We start from the raw sequence: 23,950 nt of genomic DNA, 5'->3' as shown, positions 1-23,950 counted from the left end.
GGCTCGTAACTCTAATGAACTTAGAGAAATTCCATAAATTAACTTTTAAGAAGGCACACCTGTTAATTGAAATGCATTCCAGGTGACTAACTCATGAAGCTGGTTGAGAGAATGCCAAGAGTGTGCAAAGCTGTCATCAAGGCAAAGAGTGGCTATTTGAAGAATCTCAAATATAAAATATATTTTGATTTGTTTAACACATTTCTGGTCACTACATGATTCCAAATGTGTTATTTCATAGCTTTGATGTCTTCACTATTATTCTACAATGTAAAAAATAGTAAAAATAAAGAAAAACCCTTGAATGAGTAGGTGTGTCCAAACTTTTTAGTGTATATATATAATTTATATATATTTAAAGGGGTTTGCAAGCTGTGGTTTGACTGCTACTGCTACTGATACACAAACACATAACAGATAACATTTCACAAATGGTGTCCTTATACAATTCCTATAGGCCAGGGGTCCCCAGTATAGGCCAGGGGTCCCCAATATAGACCAGGGGTCCCCAATATAGACCAGGGGTCCCCAATATAGACCAGGGTTCTGCAATATAGGCCAGCGGTCCCCAATATAGGCCAGGGGTCCCCAATATAGGCCAGGAGTCCACAGTATAGGCCAAGGGTCCCCAATATAGGCCAGGGGTCCCCAATATAGTGTAAGGGTCCCGCAGTATAGGCCAGGGTTCCGCAATATAGGCCAGGGGTCCCCAATATAGGCCAGGGGTCCCCAATATAGGCCAGGGGTCCCCAATATAGACCAGGGGTCCCCAATATAGACCAGGGTTCCGCAATATAGGCCAGGGGTCCCCAATATAGGCCAGGGTTCCGCAATGTAGGCCAAGGGTCCCCAATATAGGCCAGGGGTCCCCAATATAGACCAAGGTTCCGCAATATAGGCCAGGGGTCCCCAATATAGGCCAGGGGTCCCCAATATAGGCCAGGGGTCACCAACAGAGGGTAGGGGTCCCCAATATAGGCCAGGGGTCCCCAATATAGTGTAAGGGTCCCGCAGTATAGACCAGGGTTCCGCAATATAGGCCAGGGGTCCCCATTATAGGCCAGGGGTCCCCAATATAGTCCATGGGTCCCCAATATAAGGCAATAGTCTCCAACATAGGCCAGGGGTCCCCAATTACATTCAGCCACGGGCCGATTTTTTCTTGAGTGGATGGATCGGGGGGCAGAACATAGTTTAAAATAATTTGTACACTGCAAATTGACCGCAAGACACCCAAACAGATATCGTATTATAGAAAACAGAATCATTTCAAACCTTGATTACTTTGGGATATGAACACATATGCCTCTCTATTTATGTGTAGGAATACTTGGGAACATATTTCCTAAATTAAAATCACTTTGACCTGATTTCCTGGTGATTTTACAGTCTTTCATGTCCAACAATGAAAATTATTTTTTAAAATAAAATCACCTGCAGGCCGAATTTGGGGAACCCTACTATATGATGTATTCTACCCTGCTTTTACCCTGCTGAACTCCTACAAGATGCAGTCTGAACCCACTGCCCTCTGTAAACCCAGGATAGTGCCTTCAACCTAAGGACAGACTTACAGAGCTACCTTGAGACTACCTCAACCCACCATATCCTCCACTGCCCCCAAGTTCACTCTCCTCAGTTCACTCTCCCCAGTTCACTCTCCCCAGTTCACTCTCCCCAGTTCACTCTCATTTCTTCTTTCTGTCCTACTATGCTCTCTAAGACTGAGGAGCGGATACAAGGAGAGGTAAGGCTGTTCCACTCTCCCGTTGTCATCATCTTCCAAGTACCATCTCATTCGCTCTCGTCCATCCATGCCATTCACGTCCATCCATACAGCAGCGCTTTAGGATCAGAAATATTGTTGTTTTTGATTTATTTATTTAGCATGTTCAGAGTAACTCGACATGCAGTGATATTGCTGTACAACAATCATGTGTCTATTGTTTTCATCAAGTTCCCTACTTTATAATCTCATCTTCTCCCATCCATAAGCTTTTTTTTATAAGCTTACTTTGTGTCATGCACCTTACCCAGCAAATACCTAATGCCATATATCACCATACAGTGTAAGGCACTTTGAGATGTGGAGAACAGCACAGTATGGAGTAATGTGAAAATTATATGTTTTCCTGCACTGCCTGTCTAAAGGACCTTATTGTTGTCGTGTTCTTCACAGCAAATCCGCAAGCTGAGACGCGAGCTGGAGAACTCCCAGGAAAAAGTGGCCAACCTAACTACTCAGCTGTCTGCCAACGTATGTAGAACATGCTTCTCACGTTTCAACCTCTGAGCTTCTATATGGTGGCCATATTTGTTTCTGCCGTTATCTAGTCTTGAGTTGCCAGGCGCAAGTTGCACTGTTATGTAGCCTAAGTCTGGCCAAATCAAAACTATGGTACTGAATGCTACTCCTTTAATGTTGGCTAAATGACAATGGAGCTGGCTAAAGCAGCAACCGGTCTGGCTAGAATGGACATGAACCTTCTTATGATGGGATAAAGGTCAGCCATTTTGGTCAGGGAGATGGTCAACCATGGTTTGCCAGTGCTATGATGCGATAGTGTAAAATAATGAATTTCAAGAATTTATCTGCACTGTATGTTTGTTAGCTAGCTAGGCAGCCAGTTTTAGAGGAATGATTCCATCATGTTTTTCAAATTAACTGCCAATATGCCAACATTCCATTCAAACAATGCAGTCAATCCACAGCCATACACTGGCTGAAATCAGTTGATGATAGGACTTAGACAAGTTGTAAATGCAACAAGTACTGATATTGTTTCATATAATAGCACTCACTTCTTTCCAAGAAAACAAAATGTTGGACATTTATGGTCTGTTTACATATATTTTAGAGCCTATTTATACAGAAAATGTGTAACACACTATATAAACTGTATAATTACATGACAATATTTTAGGTTGACAATAATTATATTACACAATTTCTGATATATCACATGCCTTTTATTTTCCTGCATACATCAAATCTAGATTATGCCTCTAATGCCATTCATTCCTACTAGACATGTTTGGATTTCTCCCTGACTGTCTGTCATTTTCACCTCATTCTAGAACTATGACACACATTTGTTCTATCATGATTCTATGATGTTCTACCATGATTCTATTATATGATTGATTGTGAGAGTCTCTGTCAACAGCAGCCTCATAGCTTGTCCCATACTATGGTAGCAGGATCCATAACAAACACATTTCTTAATGTCTGTGTTGGGACATATGATGGATGGAAGCTGTCTCTGGGTGCCAGACATTATTAATTGTGATACATGAGAGGTGATGATGGGGGTTTTGCCACACAAGCCAACACAAAAACCATGTCTGAAAAATTCTGATATTTTGATAAAGATATTATGAAGATATTTAAAGTGCCTGGATCATCAGGCGTTGATTACAGTGATGTTGAGCTACGATAGGAAAGCATGCATGCCATAGAGGGTGAGATCAGATATGGTGCTGGCTATGATAGATTTATGCCTCTATCTGTGACTTTATTGCCCAGTGTTGAAAGCATAGAACGCATTCTAACTCGCTGACCAGAATCCACTCAATCAAAATGTTAATAATGCTATAGTTGTGCATTGGTTAGTTAGAGTTTGGGTCAAGAGTTTTACCTGGCCATGTGACCTCACCAGGACAAATCCCCTGGCCATAGTTGTAGTCACTGTGCAGGTATGTAACCATAACGTCTCCTGGACGGGCTGTTCCTGCCCTCATTGGCCCAGTCATAGCTGTACGTGATGGTGGTTAAAGTTGGCTTTGGCCCTTGCCAGCCATGACTAACCTACTAGAGGCTGGCTCTGGCCCCCACTCCATACCCATACCCAGGGAGTGAGTAACGCCAGCGATGGTGGTTGAGATTTATGAACCATAGGCACCACAGGGGGGTAAATTAGCAACGCTGCACCCCCACCATGTTATCAAGCCCTTCTCTCCCCTGTAGTGCCACAACCTCTTTTACTCTCTCTGCACTCCACCTCCACACCCATCTGCCCCTCACCCCTCACCCCTATCACCCCTATCACCCTTCCATCCTCTCCTCTCCTGCCCTCCCCTCCCCTCCTCCCCGCCCCTCTCCTCACCTCTCTTAACCTCAGCCTGACACTCCTGCTACCAGATGCTTCATACAGTATATTACATGTGTTAAGAGAGTGATGACGTTCTGCGGTCATGCACTGTATTTGTTGAAGAGACCGTTTTCTCAAAGCTGTGGAGACACCAAAACTTTTTTTCAGGAACTGCATGTTGTTTTAGCAAGTCAAAGTCCACTACTGTACTAACACTATCCATTGGCAATACCCTTTACCGTGCTCTAACCCTCTGACCTGAGTGTGTTACTAATACTGTGTGATTGAGTGTCAGATGAACACAGACCTTGGTTCAGTAATAATACATTAATAAACAGTATTTATAAACAACTAATAAAAACATATAGTATATATATATATATATATTTTGTACATTTTTGATTCAGCCCTTACCCACTGGATAGTTGCATATTTATCATGTGATTAATTGTATGATGCTGCTCTTAACTGTAGTTGATTATTACCATAATAATTTATATTGAATAGCCCTCTGGCCCAATGTCTGTGTCTGTGTGTGTCTAGTGTGTGTGTGTGTGTGTGCGCGCCTGTGCGTATGTGTGAATGCGTGCGAATTGTGTGATCCCGGCCTAACTCCGCTGTCCCTCTCTCCTCTGCTGTTGGCTGTATTGACCGCTGGTTCTGGAATCTCTGCTGCCCCCTGCCTGCTGGCCGCTGACCCACACCTCTGGATGCTGGGCGTAGCAGCTAGGGCAGGTTTGTTGGACTGTCTGTTGCTTCCAGATCCCTCCTCCGTCCTTCACTGTCACATTACTCTCTCTCTGACCACCCATCCCGTCCCACGGACTGACAGGCTGACCCGGTGTAAAGGTTCCTGTCTGAGTCGCCGTGTGGTGCCCCCAGCCAGGCCTCGACACCTACCTTGAAGCATGTGGATAATAGCATTTTTTAAAAAAGACATTGAATATCCCTTTGAGCATGGTGAAGTTATTAATTACACTTTGGATGGTGTATCAATACACCCAGTTACTACAAAGATACAGGCGTCCTTTTTAACTCAGTTGCCAAAGAGGAAGGAAATGGTGACTTTAAAACAGATACAGAGTTTAATGGCTGTGATAGGAGAAAACCGAGGATGGATCAACAACATTGTAGGTACTCCATAATACTAACCTAAATGACAGAGTGAAAAGAAGGAAGCCTGTACAGAATAAAAGTATTCTAAAACATGCATCCTGTTTGCAATAAGGCACTAAAGTAAAACTACAAAAAATGTGGCAAGAAATTAACTTTATGTCCTGAATATAAAGTGTTATGTTTTTGGCAAATCCAACACATCACTGAGTATCGCTCTTCATATTTTCAAGCATGGTGGTGGCTGGATCATGTTATTGGTATGCTTGTCATTGGTAAGGACTACAGAGTTTTTAAGGATAAAAAGAAACGGAATAGAGCTAAACACAGGAAGAATACTAGAGGAAAACCTGGCTAAGTGTGCTTTTCAACAGACACTGGGAGACAAATTCACCTTTTTGCAGGACAATAACCTAAAACACAAGGCCAAATATACACTACCGGTCAAAAGTTTTAGAACAGCTACTCATTCAAGGGTTTTTCTTTATTTTTACTATTTTCTACATTGTAGGATAATATTGAAGACATCAAAACTGCGGTCCGACTCATCCCAAACCATCTCAATTTGGTTGAGGTCGGGGGATTGTGGAGGCCAGGTCATCTGACGAAGCACTCCATCACTCCTTCTTTGTAAAATAGCCCTTACACAGCCTGGAGGTGTGTTGGGTCATTGTCCTGTTGAAAAACAAATGATAGTCCCACTAAGCCCAAACCAGATGGGATGGCGTATCGCTGCAGAATGCTGTGGTAGCCATGCTGGTTAAGTGTGCCTTGAATTCTAAATAAATCAGAGACAGTGTCACCAGCAAAGCACCACCACACCATAATACCTCCTCGTCCATGCTTTACGGTGGGAAATACACATGCGGAGATCATCCGTTCACCCACACTGCGTCTCACAAAGACACAGCGGTTGGAACCAAAAATCTCAAAATTTCCACCGGTCTAATGTTGTTGCTCGTGTTTCTTGGCCCAAGCAAGTCTCTTCTTATTATTGGTGTCCTTTAGTAGTGGTTTATTTGCGGCAATTCGACCATGAAGGCATGATTCACACAGTCTCCTCTGAACAGTTGATGTTGAGATGTGTCTGTTACTTGAACTCTGTGAAGCATTTATTTGGGATGCAATTTCTGAGACTGGTTACTCTAATGAACTTTGGGTCTTCCATTCCTGTGGTGGTCCTCATGAGAGCCAGTTTCATCATAGCGCTTGATGTTTTTTTGCGACTGCACTTGAAGAAACTCTCAAAGTTCTTGGAATGTTCCGTATTGACTGACCTTCATGTCTGAAAGTAATGATGGACTGTCGTTTCTCTTTGCTTATTTGAGCTGTTCTTGCCATAATATGGACTTGGTCTTTTGCCAAATAGGGCTATCTTCTGTATACCCCTCCTACCTTGTCACAACACAACTGATTGGCTCAAACGCATTAAGAAGGAAAGAAATTCCACAAATTAACTTTTAAGAAGGCACACCTGTTCATTGAAATGCATTCCAGGTGACTACCTCATGAAGCTGGTTGAGAGAATGCCAAGAGTGTGCAAAGCTGTCATCAAGGCAAAGGGTGGTTATTTGAAGAATCTCAAATATAAAATATATATAAAACATGTTGGTTACTACATGATTCCATATGTGTTATTTCATAGTTTTGATGTCTTCACTATTATTCTACAATGTAGAAAATAGTAAACATAAAGAAAAACACTTGAATGAGTAGGTGTTCTAAAAATTTTGACCAGTAGTGTATACTGGAGTTGCTTACCATGACGACATTGAATGTTCCTGAGTGACCTAGCTAAAGTTTTAACTTAAATTGGCTTGGAAATCTATGGCAAGAAAATGGCTGTCTAGCAATTATAAACAACCAACTTGACAGAACTTGAAGATTTTTTTAAATAAAATTGTGCAAATATTGTACAATCCAGTTGTGCAAAGCTCTTAGAGACTTTCCCAGAAATACTCATAGCTTTAGTCTCTGCCAAAGGTGATCCTAACATGTATTGACTCAGGGTGTGAATACTTACTTAAATGAGATATGTCTGTATTTCATTTTCAATACATTTGAAAAAAATTCTAAAAACATGTTTTCACTTTGTCATTATGGGTTATTGTGTGTAGACGGGTGAGAAAATATATCAATTTAATCCATTTTGAATTCAGGCTGTAACACAACAAAATGTGGATTAAGTCAAGGGGTATAAATACTTTCTGAAGCCACTGTATCTACACATACCATAAAAGTTAAAACATCTGGCTGTAGATTAAATTACAGCCACGCACACCACTACGAGAGTTCATTTTAGTCACTAAGCAGACGCTCTCATCCAGAGTGATTTACAGGAGCTATTAGGGTTAAGTGCTTTGCTTAAGGGCACATCACCAGATTTTTCACCTAGTCAGCTCATGGATTCAAACCATGCAACCTTTCGGTTACTGGCCCAACGCTCTTAACCGCTAGGCTATCTGCCACCGTTCAGAAAGGTCTCCCATGCTACACAAGGTTGGAGAGAACTGTGCCCCAGTGCCATACTCCAGTCACCTCTCACTCACACCCCACCCCTCTTCTCCTCTCCTCCATTCCTTTCATCTTCCTCACCTTCCACAGCTGTCCATCCCATCCCTTCACCCCGCCCGCTCCTCCTGGAGAAAGCCATTTGCTTGATGTGCAGTGAGTCTGTTGTGCCTGCGGCCTCTACACTGCAGTGACTAATCTCTGTGTTCTCTCTCTCTCTCCCTTTATCTCTCTCTCCCTCTCTACCACCTCTCTCTTCTCCCCCTCTCTATCTCTCCCTCTCTCTGTCTCTCTACCCCATCGCTTCTCTTTCTCTCTGTCTCTGTCTCTGTCTCTCTCGCTCTCTCTCAATCTCTCTCTCTCTCTCTCGCTCTCTCTAAAGGCTAATTTGGTAGCAGCGTTCGAGCAGAGCCTGCAACTGATGACGTCACGTCTGCAGAGCCTGTCGGTCAGCCAGGAGCAGAAGGTACCGGTAAATGCAGCTGCATTATTCTACCCTCTCTTACATCCTGCTACTTTGTTTACTTTCACAAACTTCAGTGGAGCTCAGTTTTGTTCTATTCATTTACTATCCAGCTATTTCCATTCAATGTCAAATAAATGTTTATTATTCATAACTCTTTCTAGTTTACTATAATTAGTTGTAGCAAACATACAGTATCTTCTAGTTGTGAGAAATTCATTTAAAAAAATGTGTGTTGGGAATTCATATGAACCTATAGTTTTTCAAACAAATGAACCGATTGACTTTTGTTCGATGAAAAGTCTGAGAGCAAAGTGAGCCTAGAGTGTAGGCAGTCCAATGTCATCAGTGTGCGTTGACGGTCTAACATACCACAACAGGTCCCTGAGCCTGATCATCTAACTGCTGGATCATCCTGTTAGAGAGTAGAGCACAGAGACTCAGTACCGCTGCCGTTGGTCCTCCTGACAGGAAATGAAATCTAGGTCAAAGGTTGACATGGTGCTAAGGTCGTGTTTTCACCAGCCACTCAACACGATCCTTCAATCCTTCAGGACCTCCAGGACACCATAGAAATTCCATAGTCAATCCCCATCTGACATTGCTCGTACTGATATTTATTCATTTCTTCTTCTTTTTCTTTTTTGGGGGGGTTATAGACACTTACTGCACTGCTGGAACTAGAAACATGAGCATTTCTTTGCACCTGCTTTAACATCTGCTAATCTGTTGTACACAACAAATAAACTTTGATTTTATTAGGATTCAGCTACAGTTGAAGTCGTAAGTTTACGTTCACTTAGGCTGGAGTCATTAAAACTTGTTTTTCAACCACTCCACAAATGTCTTGTTAACAAACTATAGTTTTGGCAAGTCGGTTAAGAGATCTACTTTGTGCATGACACAAATAATTTTTCCAACAATTGTTTACAGACAGATTATTTCACTTATAATTCACTGTATCACAATTCCAGTGGGTCAGAAGTTTACATACTGTCACGCCCTGACTCAGGGGACGCTTATATGTTGAGACAGGGTGTGTATTTTCCTTGTTGTGTTTTTTCTATGTTTGTGTTCTAGTATGTGTGGATCTATGTTGGCCGGTGTGGTTCCCAATCAGAGGCAGCTGTCGCTCGTTGTCTCTGATTGGGGACCATACTTACGCAGCCTATTGGCACTGTCTAGTTGTGGGATCTTGTTCCGTGTGAGGTATGTTGTGTGTGCTACCTTGGACTTCACGTTTCGTTTCGTTTATTGTTTTGTCGAGTGTTTATTGATTTAATAAACATGTATGCATATCACGCTGCGCCTTGGTCTGACCCGTCCTTCAACAAACGTGACACATACACTAAGTTGACTGTGCCTTTAAACAGCATGGAAAATTCCAGAAAGGGATGTCATGGCTTTAGCAGCTTCTGATAGGCTAATTGACATCATTTGAGTCAATTGGAGGTGTACCTGTGGAAGTATGTCAAGGCCTACCTTCAAACTCAGTGCCTCTTCGCTTGACATCATGGGAAAATAAAAAGAAATCAGCCAAGACCTCAAAAAAAAAATTCTAGACCTCCACAAGTCTGGTTCATACTTGGGAGCAATTTCCAAACGCCTGAAGGTACCACGTTCATCTGTACAAACAATAGTACGCACGTATAAACACCATGGGACCACGCAGCCGTCATACCGCTCAGGAAGGAGATGCGTTCTGTCTCCTAGAGATGAACATACTGTGGTGCGAAAAGTGCAAATCAATCCCAGAACAACAGCAAAGGACCTTGTGAAGATGCTGGAGGGAACAGGTACAAAAGTATCTATATCCACAGTTAAACAAGTCCTATATCGACATAACCTGAAAGGCCGCTCAGCAAGGAAGAGCCACTGCTCCAAAACCGCCATAAAAAAGCCAGACTACGGTTTGCAACTGCACATGGGGACAAAGATCGTACTTTTTGGAGAAATGTCCTCTGGTCTGATGAAACAAAATAGAACTGTTTGGCCATAATGACCATCGTTATGTTTGGAGAAAAAAGGGGGCTGCTTGCAAGTCGAAGAACACCATCCCAACCGTGAAGCACAGGGGTGGCAGCATCATGCTGTGGGGGTACTTTGCAGCAGGAGGGACTGGTGCACTTCACAAAATAGATGGCATCATGAGGAAGGAAAATTATGTGGATATATTGAAGCAACATCTCAAGACATCAGTCAGGAAGCTAAAGCTTGGTCGCAAATGGGTCTTCCAAATGGACAATGACCCCAAGCATGCTTCCAAAGTTGTGGCAAAATGGCTTAAGGACAACAAAGTCAAGGTATTGGAGTGGCCATCCCAAAGCCCTGACCTCAATCATATAAAAAAATGTGTGTGCAGAACTGAAAAAACATGTGCGAGCAAGGAGGCCTACAAACCTGACTCAGTTACACCAGCTCTGTCAGGAGGAATGGGCCAAAATTCACCCAACTTATTGTGGGAAGCTTGTGGAAGGCTACCCGAAACGTTTGACCCAAGTTAAAACATTTAAAGGCAATGCTACCAAATACTAATTGAGTGTATGTAAACTTCTGACCCACTGGTAATGTGATTAAATAAATAAAAGCTGAAATAAATCATTCTCTATACTATTATTCTGACATTTCACATTATTAAAATAAAGTGGTGATCCTAACTGACCTAAAACAGGGAATTTTTACTGGGATTAAATGTCAGGAATTGTGAAAAACTGAGTTTAAATGTATTTGGCTAAGGTGTATGTAAACTTCCGACCTCAACTGTATCAGCGCTGTTATATTGAGGGTTGGAGAATTCCCGGATTCCTGCTTAATCCCTTCTGATTCCGGGAATCTTCCAACCAGGATTTCTAGAAAACCTGGTAATTTTGGGAAAGTTACCCGAATTCTGCAACCCTAGAGGCAACTAACAGTTTGACAGTATGTTTATGAATTGATCCTGTTTCCCTGTAGGACTCTGAGCTGACTGATCTGAAGGAGACCATAGAGATCCTGAAGACGAAGAACACAGAGGCCCAAGATATCATCCATGTGGCCCTCAGCAACCCTGACATCCCTCCTAAAGGTAGGTAGCCAACCAAGGGCCTAACGTTCTTTTACAATAATTACTCACCCCATACCTTCCCTCTCCAGAACTGTTTTTTTTTTTCTCTCTCTCTACTCTCACCAGCTCCTCTTGTCTCTCCTGCAACGTTTTTTATTTTCTTCACCATTAGGCTTGGGCGGTAAACCATATATACCGTATACCGGACTATTTGTAAACAGCCACGGGTTGGTTTTTCAATACTGTCAAAACTATTTATTTTGAAGTTTTTTAATGAATGTGAATATTTGTAGTTACTTTTTAAGTAAATACCTGCAGTCAACTTGTGCTATACGTTAAGAGATAAAGCAGATTGCGTTCTTCATTTCACTTGTCACATTATAAAGCTTACCGTAGTTCCCCAGAATGGTTGAGCCAGTCACGTGTTTGTTTGTAAATAGCACAACGGGAGAAAGCGGGAGCTGGTGAGTCCAGATGTGTGTTTGGTTTAACTGGCTAGCTAGCTAAGTTCAGTAAGTGTCTGAATTAATAAGGAGATGGGGCATCATATAGTGTTAGCTTTCTGCCGTGTTTGAGAAGTCAAAGCGCTTTGGATGAGTTATTAGTACAGCTGCCACTGCTGCAATCTTGATTTCCTATAATTTTTTTCTCCACTCCATTCTTGGCCCCTCAGTCTGCTCCGCCCTCTTCTCCGAGCAGAGCAGGCAGGCCATAGCTGAGGAGCTCTCAACTCTGTTCTCTTATATCGAGGCGGGGTTGCGTTTTGATGACTAGTCGTATAATTTGCTAGCAACAACATTCAGTCACCATCAGTCGATACTTGTCAAAAATATGATTCTGAAAACGCTTACCTGTACCTATGTTTGCCCTGTACTGCCGCGGTCCTTTCGTGGGGTTCTGAAATTCATACTTTAAATGAAAACTTTTATTGAATACAACCACCAACTTTTTCCTCATTTGTGTTATCAAAACTCTGCCTCGATATATGAGAACGGAGTTGAGCGTTCCTCAGCTAGCAGGCCTGTTGCCCTAGTGACTCCATACAGAAACAGCGTATACATATGCTGCTCCAGAGCCAGTGCTCTTATTCCTTCAGACAAGCATGCATCAAAACGTTGTTCATTTGCGCAATGTCTCTCGATTACATTCGCTTGTAAATGTCAAAACTCACCATTAAATTAAATTCGGTAGCTACTACCTATACTTGTATAACTTTATGAGCTAGATTGCCTGTCTTTGCAATGAGTTTATTTTCGTTTGTGCTCGTTAGCATATTTAGCTAGCAGTCTCTATGGAATACGCTATTACTTGTGATAATTTTGTTAGCATTCTGGTAATAGATGCCCAATAGGCTTTTTGCTGCGTTTTAGCACCCCCTTGTGTACCAAGACGGTAATACCGTAAATCCCGGGAAGAGTAAATAATGGTATGACGATATGAAAATCTGGAGACCGCCCAAACCTATTCACCATCCTCACTAGCTCCTCTCCTCTCTCCAGAACAGTTCTTCTCACTAGCTCCTCTTGTCTCTCCAGAGCTGCAGATGAAGAGGCAGAACTCGTCTGAGAGCATCTCAAGCCTGAACAGCATCACCAGCCACTCCAGCGTGGGCAGTCTGAAGGAGCAGGAGGCCAAGAAGAAGAAGAAGAGCTGGGTGAGAGCTCTAATTGAGATCCTGGTTATATGAGAAAACCCTCTCACTAGGGCCAGGGCAGCGGTACTGTCTTGCCGAATTCAGTCAGAGTACCAGAAACGGTCTGGATTGTGGATCAATGGGATTTGATGGGCCTATTGCTGTCAGAAGGTGCGAAAACCTACGATTTGTATTCTTGGAGAGCACTATGTCAAGAGTTTATCACTGGACTGGCTAGTAACAAGCAAAGTGGGCAAAACTTAACTTTAGCTAATGTTTGTATTCATAAAGCCTTCAGAAACTCTAAATAAACTCTACATAACATGTTTTACACAAGCTATAAACTGGCAATCATTCTAAAGAGCTTATAAACAATAAAATAGCAACATCATGAAGTTATGGGATTGGTATAGTATAGGATCACTACAGTTTAGAATCCAAAATTCATGTTTTGCAATGAAAGGAGAGAAAATATTCAGCCACTCTCTCTGCGTGTCTGCTCCTGCATGTGTGGGCTCTCTCTCTCTCTTTCTCTCCAAATCTGATATTAAGTATGACTCCTCTCTGGTCTCTCTCCCATGCTTCCCTGCTACTGTATTTTATTCAGGTATTTGAGGTGAGTAGTAGATATTGTAAGAGCCGCAAGTCCTCCCTCCGTCCCTCCCTACCTCCCTCCGTCCCTGCACTGATGAGTCATACTTGTTAGATATTTGGAAGCTGTCTAATTCTTTAGCTAATATTAAACCTAGCTAACTCCACTTCATTCACTAACTGTAGGTTATGTAAGCATACCATTTACATTCAATATTTCCCCACAAAATTATTCATCAATCGCAAATAAAGTCAGTTGGATAATCAGACAACAACAAATTGAATTCAGATGTTCTCAAATTCTGTAGTTCAATTCTGTTTGGTTCAGTGTCTGAGAAGTGATAGAGATTTCAGATTTCATGCAAAGCCAGTGTTAATGAATGAAGGCAATATTATATATTTTAGATGACAATATACATTTTTCATGATTCATTTATTGACAACCCAACCATTGTGTTGTTTTGTTGAGTGGTCGTCCTCGTATATCATGACAGGACTTCAAACATGATTTTATGTATTGTCGAATCATAAGCCTCACTTACTTTTTACTTTACAGACAGTACAGACACTTAAGAAATGTGGATAATTCCTCATATAGGGTTTTACTGTCAACAAACCCAACATAAACACAAAAGCCTTGCTCCTCATTTGGTCATTATTCTTGCAGCAACTAAAATCTGTAAGTCTGTGCAGCGCTCAAGGCTCATCAATGCAATTTCCATCTGCTCTTCCCACCATTGGACAGTGCTCTTCTCTAATCCTTCCCCACCATTGGACAGTGCTCTTCTCTAATCCTTCCCTACCATTGGACAGTGCTCTTCTCTAATCCTTCTCCCTCATTGGACATTACTTACAAAGTCTAATGAACACCTCTGTCTCATCGCCGGATGCTCATTTCTATGCGCTCTGTTTCCCTACAAACTAAACTGCTAGGTTATTTCCATGTTGTGTGTATTGCATCCCATGACTATTGTTGTGACACTCGGCCAGAATAGCCTTGGGTTCTCACATTGTCCTGCTTCACCTCAGCAAAGAGCTTGGGCTCCCGAGTGGCGCAGCGGTCTAAGGCTCTGCATCTCAGTGCTTGAGGCGTCACTACAGACCCCCTGGTTCGATTCCAGGCTGTATCACAACCGGCCGTGATTGGGAGTCCCATAGGGCGGCGCACAATTGGCCCAGTGTCGTCCGGGTTTGGCCGGTGTAGGCCGTCATTGTGAATAAGAATTTGTTCTTAACTGACTTGCCTGGTTAAATAAATAATAAAAAGAGGACGACACCAGTATATGGGTGGTGGGATTTGGGGATTTTGAGGGCAATTTTTTTCCCTACTAGTTATATTCAAGTCTCAACAATCTGATGCAAGTAGTTACTTCCAAGAAAAGAAAAAGACCCCTGCTGTGATTATTATTGTTATTATTATTATTTTGAATATTAAAACATACAATCTACTTGCAGTGAAGCCACTCAACATCTACATCACATTAGTAATCTAACAGACTCCCATCCAGAGCGACCCACAGAAGCAACCAGGGTCAACGCCCTGCTCAAGGGCAAGTCGACAGATCTCCCACAAGGTCAAAAACGGGGACCCGAACAAGCGACCTATCAGCCACCGGCCCAAGCTCCCAACCGCCAGGCCACCAGCCCTCCAAGATCCCCCCCACAGTTCCCCTGCTGTGATTTTAATGAAGCATGGGGGTGTGTCTCAAATGGCACCCTATTCCCTATATGGTGCCCTACTTTAGTGCACTATGCAGGGAATAGGGTGCCATTTGATACGCGTCAACGAGTACAGGATGGTTACAGGGGTCAGACTAAGGAAGTGTTCACTGTGGTTCTCTCTGGGCGCTCCATCACTCTTAGAACTTTCATTCTGTTCCAGAAGGGGATCCTCACTTGTTCTCTCTGTTATCTATGTATTTCTGTGTACAGCTGAGAAGTTCCTTCAACAAGGCTTTCAGTAAGAAGGGTTCCAAGCTCTCTGCATCGTACGCTGACATTGAGGAGATTGCCACTCCAGATTCCTCTGCACCCTCCTCTCCTAAGATCACCATCCACCACGGGGACAGGGGTGGGGACGGGGACCGGGACAGGAACCGGGACGGGGATGGGTACAACCCTCCCTCCATGATGAGGTCCTCTGTCTCTGCATCCTCCTCTGGGTAAGGCCTCACACATCCTGATCCCCCTTGGTGCCTCTCTAGTCTGAACCATGTTTTGATTCCATAAAATACATATTTGAAACGTTGAGGGGCACCAAATGGTATGTATGAATTTCATGTATCAGTATCTAGCTCTATTTTAATGTATCAGTATCTATTAGGGGTGTAACGATCCATCTACTACATCGATGTATCGATTTATATTCCTATGATCCAACTACATCGATCTGTGCTCGGCGAGTTGGCCTTTTGGACAACATATATCAATCTAACATAGTTTTAAAATGTAATAAATCGATTGTATCGATACTAGGAAATAACCCATTGGATTTAAGCACGTCAGACTTTATATGGATGTTTTTTCTTAGCACTTTTAATGATAAAGGCTTTAAACATTACTCGATTCAGTCTGCCTATCCGTGACGTCATCGCCCCGCGCCAGCAGCAGCGCAAAGGCGCAAAGACAACAAAACATAGCATGGCGGACGACAGAGGAGAAGCCGACGAGCGAGAAATTATCAAGCCACCATTGCGGTCCTTACAAGAAACAGGAATCTAGGAAACTTCACCTGCACTGTCCAGTATCCAGGTATTTATTTCAGTCACACTGGTTGAATTTTTGGCTAAAAGGTTACTGAATCGATTTCAAGTCACTGAATCGTTTCGGATCGTATCGTTCTAAATGAACCAATATCGTCCTTGAATCGTATCGACAACCACGAATCGTGATACAAATCGAATCGTTGTTAAAACGAATTGTTACACCCCTAGTATCTATCTATATTTTAATGTTTCAGTATCTATCTCTGTTTTAATGTATCAGTATCTATCTCTGTTTTAATGTATCAGTATCTATCTCTAGTTTAATGTATCAGTATTTATCTCAATTTTAATGTATCAGTATCTATCTCTAGTTTAATGTATCAGTATTTATCTCTAGTTTAATGTATCAGTATTTATCTCTAGTTTAATGTATCAGTATCTATCTATAGTTTAACGTATCAGTATCTATCTCTATTTCATGTATCAGCATCTATCTCTCGTTTAATGTATCAGTATCTATCTATAGTTTAATGTATCAGTATCTATCTCTATTTTATGTATCAGCATATATCTCTAGTTTAATGTATCAGTATTTATCTCTAGTTTAATGTATCAGTATCTATCTCTAGTTTAATGTATCAGTATCTATCTCTATTTCATGTATCAGTATCTATCTCTAGTTTAACGTATCAGTATCTATCTCTAGTTTAACGTATCAGTATCTATCTATAGTTTAATGTATCAGTATCTATCTCTATTTCATGTATCAGCATCTATCTCTAGTTTAATGTATCAGTATCTATCTATAGTTTAATGTATCAGTATCTATCTCTATTTCATGTATCAGCATCTATCTCCAGTTTAATGTATCAGTATTTATCTCTAGTTTAATGTATCAGTATCTATCTCTAGTTTAATGTATCAGTATCTATCTCTATTTCATGTATCAGCATCTATCTCTAGTTTAATATATCAGTATCTATTTATAGTTTAATGTATAAGTATCTATCTCTATTTCATGTATCAGCATCTATCTCTAGTTTAATGTATCAGTATTTATCTCTAGTTTAATGTATCAGTATCTATCTCTAGTTTAATGTATCAGTATCTATCTCTATTTTAATGTATCAGTATCTATCTCTAGTTTAACGTATCAGTATATATCTCTATTTACATGTATCAGTATCTAGCTCTATTTACATGTATCAGTATCTATCTCTATTTTCATGTATCAGTATCTATGTCTATTTTCATGTATCATTATCTATCTCTATTTTCATGTGTCAGTATCTAGCTCTATTTACATGTATCAGTATCTATCTCTATTTTCATGTATCAGTATCTATCTCTATTTTCATGTATCAGTATCTATCTCTATTTTCATGGATCAGTATCTATCTCTATTTTCATGTATCAGTATCTATCTCTATTTTCATGTATCAGTAACTATCTCTATTTTCATGTGTCAGTATCTAGCTCTGTTTTCATGTATCATTATCTATCTCTATTTTCATGTATCAGTATCTATCTCTATTTTCATGTATCAGTATCTATCTCTATTTTCATGTATCAGTATCTATCTCTATTTTCATGTATCAGTATCTATCTCTATTTTCATGTGTCAGTATCTCTCTATTTTCATGTATCAGTATCTATCTCTATTTTCATGTATCAGTATCTATCTCTATTTTCATGTGTCAGTATCTATCTCTATTTTCATGTATCAGTATCTATCTCTATTTTCATGTGTCAGTATCTAGCTCTATTTACATGTGTCAGTATCTTGCTCTGTTTTCATGTATGTGTCTCTTATTTATCTCTATCAGTTTAAGGGAATTGATTATGTACTTTCCACCTCAGTTTCAATGGACATGATGCCTCTGTTCAGTCTTCGCAACGTGTGTTTTTCTCCCTCAGGCTGTGTGAAGGAGGCAAGGAGCCCCCGGAGGATGAGAAGGTTGTGTCTACGCTGCGCTCGGCCCTCTGGGAGAAGGAGAGGAAGCTGACAGACATTCGCCTGGAAGCCCTTAGCTCTGCCCACCAGCTGGAGCAGCTGCAGGAGGCCATGAACAATATGCAGGTGTGTGTGTGTGTGTGCCTGCATGTGTGTTTTTGTGTTAACTAATGATATCTACTGTAACGTAGATATGGTTTGGCCCCTGAACCTGACCCCACTAGGCCCCTACAGGACTCCCCTCACTAAGTAGGTAGCTGTGTTAGTATCACCCTAATGCTACACTGTGTGTTCCTGCCTGCAGATGACAGTGGAGAACCTGAAGGCAGAGAATGACCAGTTGAAGACAGGCGGTCCCTCCACCTCCACCTCCCAGTCCTCCAGCCTGGCATCACTGGGCAGCGCCTCACCACGCCAATCTCTGACCAAGAATTTAAGCATGAGTCTGGGAGAGGGCAGCGCCCCTGGTGAGCCCTGGCATCAGTGATGCAGTAACTAGAGGAACACAGTCATCACTGAGCAAGTCTAGGACTGAATCACTTCCATTAATTAGTTTTAATTTTAAAATCTGAAACTAGAGATAATTATCACAAAACACGTCAGCTAAATAACCCTCCTTAAAGTGTGTGTATGAAACCTTCTAACAGTTGTTACAAAACAACCCAACAACCACCCAGGAGCCTATTCACAACCAATAGTGATCTCACTTGACCTCATTTTAACACAAGGACAATGTGTACCCACGTTTATGTGTTTGACATGTTAAAGGAATTCATGACAAGCATGTAGGACACCCATTAGATTATTGCTTGACCCTGTGTCATTCCATACCTTTCTCTCTCTCTCTCTCTCTCTCTCTCTCTCTCTCTCTCTCTCTCTCTCTCTCTCTCTCTCTCTCTCTCTCTCTCTCTCTCTCTCTCTCTCTCTCTCTCTCTCTCTCTCTCTCTCTCTCTCTCTCTCTCTCTCTCTCTCTCTCTCTCTCTCTCTCTCTCTCTGCCCCCTTCTCTCTGAACAGACCTGTTCCAGACAGAAGCAGTCAGTCTCCCCTCTCACAGGGACGACACACGTGTCAGAGTGGTGGTTCATGTGGCCAACCTGCGCGTCTTCAAAGATGTGAGTCTTTTTTTATTAAAATTCATGATGTATGTGGGAGACTTATTCCGTTCAGTAGAGCTCTATAATAAGAGTGATGGTGAACCTTTTAACCTATCCAGTACTTCTGCATGTCCTTGTTCAACAGGAGGTGAAACAGCAGGACTTCTTCATCGGTACTGTGAGGGTTAACAGCAGAATGGACTGGCCTATGTTGGATTTGGCCGTCGGCCAGGCTTTTAAGGTGAGTCTCAACAGACACCTTGACTGAGAAAAACCCTGCTCTTCCTTCACAAGTGGATACATTGTTGATGTAAATGTACCCTAAAAATGTGTGGGGTTCTGTGTAGGATCATAATGTTAACAAACTGTACACACATAAATACAGATGCACTTTTCTGTACTTAAGCTTCACATCTTATGCTGTATCTGTAAGTTCTCAGTCTGCTTTCCCCTCCACCGCTAATGTTCCCCTCCACCGCTAATGTTCCCCTCCACCGCTAATGTTCCCCTCCACCGCTAATGTTCCCCTCCACTGCTAATGTTCCCCTCCACCGCTAATGTTCCCCTCCATCTCTAATGTTCCCCTCCACCGCTTATGTTCCCCTCCACCGCTAATGTTCCCCTCCACCGCTAATGTTCCCCTCCATCTCTAATGTTCCCCTCCACCGCTTATGTTCCCCTCCACCGCTAATGTTCCCCTCCACCGCTAATGTTCCCCTCCACCGCTAATGATCCCCTCCACCGCTAATGTTCTCCTCCACCGCTAATGTTCTCCTCCACCGCTAATGTTCCCCTCCACCGCTAATGTTCTCCTCCACCGCTAATGTTCCCCTCCACCGCTAATGCTCCCCTCCACCGCTAATGTTCCCCTCCACCGCTAATGTTCTCCTCCACCGCTAATGTTCCCCTCCACCGCTAATGTTCTCCTCCACCGCTAATGTTCCCCTCCACCGCTAATGTTCTCCTCCACCGCTAATGTTCTCCTCCACCGCTAATGTTCTCCTCCACCGCTAATGTTCCCCTCCACCGCTAATGTTCTCCTCCACCGCTAATGTTCCCCTCCACCGCTAATGCTCCCCTCCACCGCTAATGTTCCCCTCCACCGCTAATGTTCTCCTCCACCGCTAATGTTCCCCTCCACCGCTAATGTTCTCCTCCACCGCTAATGTTCCCCTCCACCGCTAATGTTCCCCTCCATCTCTAATGTTCCCCTCCACCGCTTATGTTCCCCTCCACCGCTAATGTTCCCCTCCACCGCTAATGTTCCCCTCCACCGCTAATGATCCCCTCCACCGCTAATGTTCCCCTCCACCGCTAATGTTCTCCTCCACCGCTAATGTTCCCCTCCACCGCTAATGCTTCCCCTCCACCGCTAATGTTCCCCTCCACCGCTAATGTTCTCCTCCACCGCTAATGTTCCCCTCCACCGCTAATGTTCTCCTCCACCGCTAATGTTCCCCTCCACCGCTAATGTTCTCCTCCACCGCTAATGTTCCCCTCCACCGCTAATGCTCCCCTCCACCGCTAATGTTCCCCTCCACCGCTAATGTTCCCCTCCACCGCTAATGTTCCCCTCGACCGCTAATGTTCCCCTCCACCGCTAATGTTCCCCTCCACCGCTAATGTTTCCCTCCACCGCTAATGTTCCCCTCCACTGCTAATGTTCCCCTCCACCGCTAATGTTCCCCTCCACCGCTAATGTTCCCCTCCACTGCTAATGTTCCCCTCCACCGCTAATGTTCCCCTCTCCCTCTCCCTCTCCCTCTCCCTCTCCCTCTCCCTCTCCCTCTCTCCTCTTCTCTCTCTCTCTCTCTCTCTCTCTCTCTCTCTCTCTCTCTCTCTCTCTCTCTCTCTCTCTCTCTTCCCCCTAGGTGTACATAGCCAAGGTGGACCCCACCTCCAGCTTGGGCCTGTTTACAGACTCTATCTACAGCTATGGTATGAACCACATCAGGAGGGTGCTGGGAGGGGAGCTGCCAGAGAGCCAACCCTCACACTGTGTATCCAAGGGGCCCAGCGGCATCACTGTTACACTCAAAGGTAACCAGGATCATAATGGTACAATTATGAATAATGGGCTAAATCCGTTTAAATTCAATCACCATTGTAGAAGTGCTCAAAGTTTACCTATTTTGCATACCCAACCATACCATGAGACATCCAACAGTTGAGATTGATATAATTTAAAAGCTTACAAACAGGGTTGTCAAACTGTTTTATAATAAATGTTTTAAATATATATTTTTATTAAATATCATCTGAGGTTTTTGTGTTGTTCCCGCCATCGGTTGAGACACAACATGCTCTTGAATACAGGGTGGGTGTCATGTTTTGACTGATAAATGTACAAAAAAATTGAGATTTCAACTTTCAAATGGTAGCACAAAGATGGTTGGAGGTCCACAGAGAAGGTTGACTTGAATGGGAATATCTGTTGTTTTAAATTCTACTGTCAATGCTCCATAGGAAACCTATTGAAATCATAGAAATATAGATAATAGAAACCTATTGAAATCATAGAAATATAGATAATAGAATAGAAATGACCAGTTAAGTTGACATTCGACGCTGGGTGGACTGGCAGCCATCTTTGCGGTAGTAATTATTTGTAATAAGGGTAACATGAAGAAAATTGGACCTCTCTAAAATGAAAATGGATGGTCCTTCTGTCATCAAAAATATATTTTACCTAAACCCTCCCTGAACCCGCGAAAAAAAAAAAAAAAAGTGACCCTCCCCTATACGCAAAATAATAATTAAAATATACAGTGGATAGCAGAGAACCTCATGGACAGACCAGAGCCTTAGATATGAAGTTTTAGAAACTGTTCTTCATCCTGTAAGCATTACATGCCAACGCAGGAATTTTGATAGCGCACATGGCTGCGGGCCAGAAGGTTGTGGGTTCACAGACCACTGTGGACAAGAGGAGGGGTGGAAAGATCTCATTAATTCTAAATGCATTGCATGAATCTATCATTGTATTTGCAGGTCCGAGAAAAAATTGCCTTTTATAAACATTTCATGCATTTCTAAGTAATTCTACATATTAGCAGAATCTTTTTTAATACCACACAAATGACTGAAATTACAGGCTAAGAAGGGACAGAGAGATAGGCCTATGTGTTCACCTTATCATATTTCTCCAATGCCAAATCAGTGTGTCTTGTTTGCAATGAAACTGTCCCTGTTTGCAAATAATTAAATCTGAGAAGTCATTAGGAATCTGAGCATGGTACTTTCCAAAGTCAGGCCTACCTTTCCACCCCAGACAGAGTAGGCCTACTGACGCAGAAAAATTTAAGCTTTAACTGCTACTCTTCTTCCGTGTCTCAACCCAACAAGAGAAGGTTCAAAGTATTTCCCTAAAAGCTGTCTGGGTTTAAATATCTACAGTACAGAAAGTCAATAGCTTAGTCAATTGATACTGACAGAATTTGATTACTTCCCAAGCAAAGTCAATTTTTTCTGAATGTCAAAGAAACAAAACAATGATAGTCCATATGCATCGGAGTCACATCTTTCCCAGGTATTTTACCGCTTGTTTCTAGCATAAATCATTGCAGACCAAAGTGCTGTTTTAGATCACTTTATATAATCAAAGCTGTGTTATTTTCTTCAAAATCTTAAGCTAACAAGGGGTAGGCCTGTGCTTTTTGCCATTTTCTTTGATAAAAGGTAGGCCTATGGCATATACCCTCTCATACCCCCTCAATTCGAGTCCTTGTTATAACTTAACAGCCCTTCACTGACATGGAGGTAGGCTATTTAAAGAGTGCATGGTAGGTGGAAGAATTGACTGACAAATCTATGGATATAGCAGCCTGTAGCCTAATTTCATCTGTCAAAAAAAGTAGGCCTACCTCTTATTTCTTAAATAGGAAGACATAGGCTGCAACACAAAGCCCTCTTGTAAGTCTAATTAAAATGAAGACGGTTTAAATGAATTATGTCTACTCGAATTTGTCTAATTTCAGCACCGTGAGCTGTCCGTTTCTGATTGATTGTGCCGCGGCTGCTACTTCAAATTTCATCACCACAATGTAAGTTAGTCGAATCTGGCTTATTGTGAGGTCAATTACTCTGATAAATACATCAAGAAACCTATTGTTTTTATTTATTAAATTAGTTGCAATATCCATTGCAGTGTGTAATGCAGCCTAGTTTTATTTACACAATCCCAGCAGCTACCTTAGAAATATAACTTTGCTCTGTGCTTCTCCGAGCATGCACTCTGTAGCTTATAGGCTATTGAACATTTGAGACCACACTAAATAGCCTATAGGTACACTTGATATTGTGCGCCCAGCAGAGAATCAGAGATAAGGGGCAGCATCGGGCACACATCGATTATACACTGAGTGTACAAAACATTAGGAACATCCGCTCTTTCCATGACATAGACTGACCAGGTGAATCCAGGTGAAAGCTATGATCCTTTATTGATGTCACTTGTTAAATCCACTTCAATCAGTGTAGATGAAGGGGAGGAGACAGGTTAAATAATAATTTTTAAGCCTTGAGACAAATGAGACATGGATTGTGTATTTGTGCCATTCAGAGGGTGAATGGGCAAAACAAAATATTTAAGTGCCTTTGAATAGGGTATGGTAGTAGGTGCCAGTCGCACCGGTTTCAGTGTGTCAAGAACTGCAACGCTGCTGGGTTTTTCACGCTCAATAGTTTCCCGTGCGTTTCAAGAATGGTTCACCACCCAAAGGACATCCAGCCAACTTCACACAACTGTGGGA

At 42.2% G+C, this 23,950-nt stretch overlaps 1 protein-coding gene across 9 annotated transcripts in view; it reads left to right on the top strand.

Annotated features, from left to right (window-relative positions):
- LOC121574913 (neuron navigator 1-like) overlaps nt 1-23,950 on the top strand; it is a 108,810-nt gene that overhangs the window by 74,588 nt on the left and 10,272 nt on the right. For 2 of the 9 annotated variants that reach the window (XM_041887593.2, XM_041887589.2), the window contains exons 12-24: nt 1,724-1,747; nt 2,180-2,257; nt 4,818-4,826; nt 8,098-8,187; nt 11,131-11,242; nt 12,757-12,875; nt 13,462-13,470; nt 15,378-15,607; nt 18,068-18,230; nt 18,409-18,571; nt 19,120-19,217; nt 19,345-19,440; nt 21,071-21,239. In XM_041887593.2, coding sequence (XP_041743527.1) covers nt 1,724-1,747; nt 2,180-2,257; nt 4,818-4,826; nt 8,098-8,187; nt 11,131-11,242; nt 12,757-12,875; nt 13,462-13,470; nt 15,378-15,607; nt 18,068-18,230; nt 18,409-18,571; nt 19,120-19,217; nt 19,345-19,440; nt 21,071-21,239 — 1,360 coding nt within the window. The remainder of the gene's footprint in view (nt 1-1,723; nt 1,748-2,179; nt 2,258-4,817; nt 4,827-8,097; nt 8,188-11,130; nt 11,243-12,756; nt 12,876-13,461; nt 13,471-15,377; nt 15,608-18,067; nt 18,231-18,408; nt 18,572-19,119; nt 19,218-19,344; nt 19,441-21,070; nt 21,240-23,950) is intronic. The other 7 variants (XM_041887590.2, XM_041887596.2, XM_041887594.2 and 4 more) reach the window with 7 other exon arrangements.

The sequence above is a fragment of the Coregonus clupeaformis genome, chromosome 10 (genome assembly GCF_020615455.1).
Source record: "Coregonus clupeaformis isolate EN_2021a chromosome 10, ASM2061545v1, whole genome shotgun sequence".
Taxonomy (NCBI): domain Eukaryota; kingdom Metazoa; phylum Chordata; class Actinopteri; order Salmoniformes; family Salmonidae; genus Coregonus; species Coregonus clupeaformis.
This window is presented reverse-complemented; position numbering and strand designations above follow the sequence as displayed.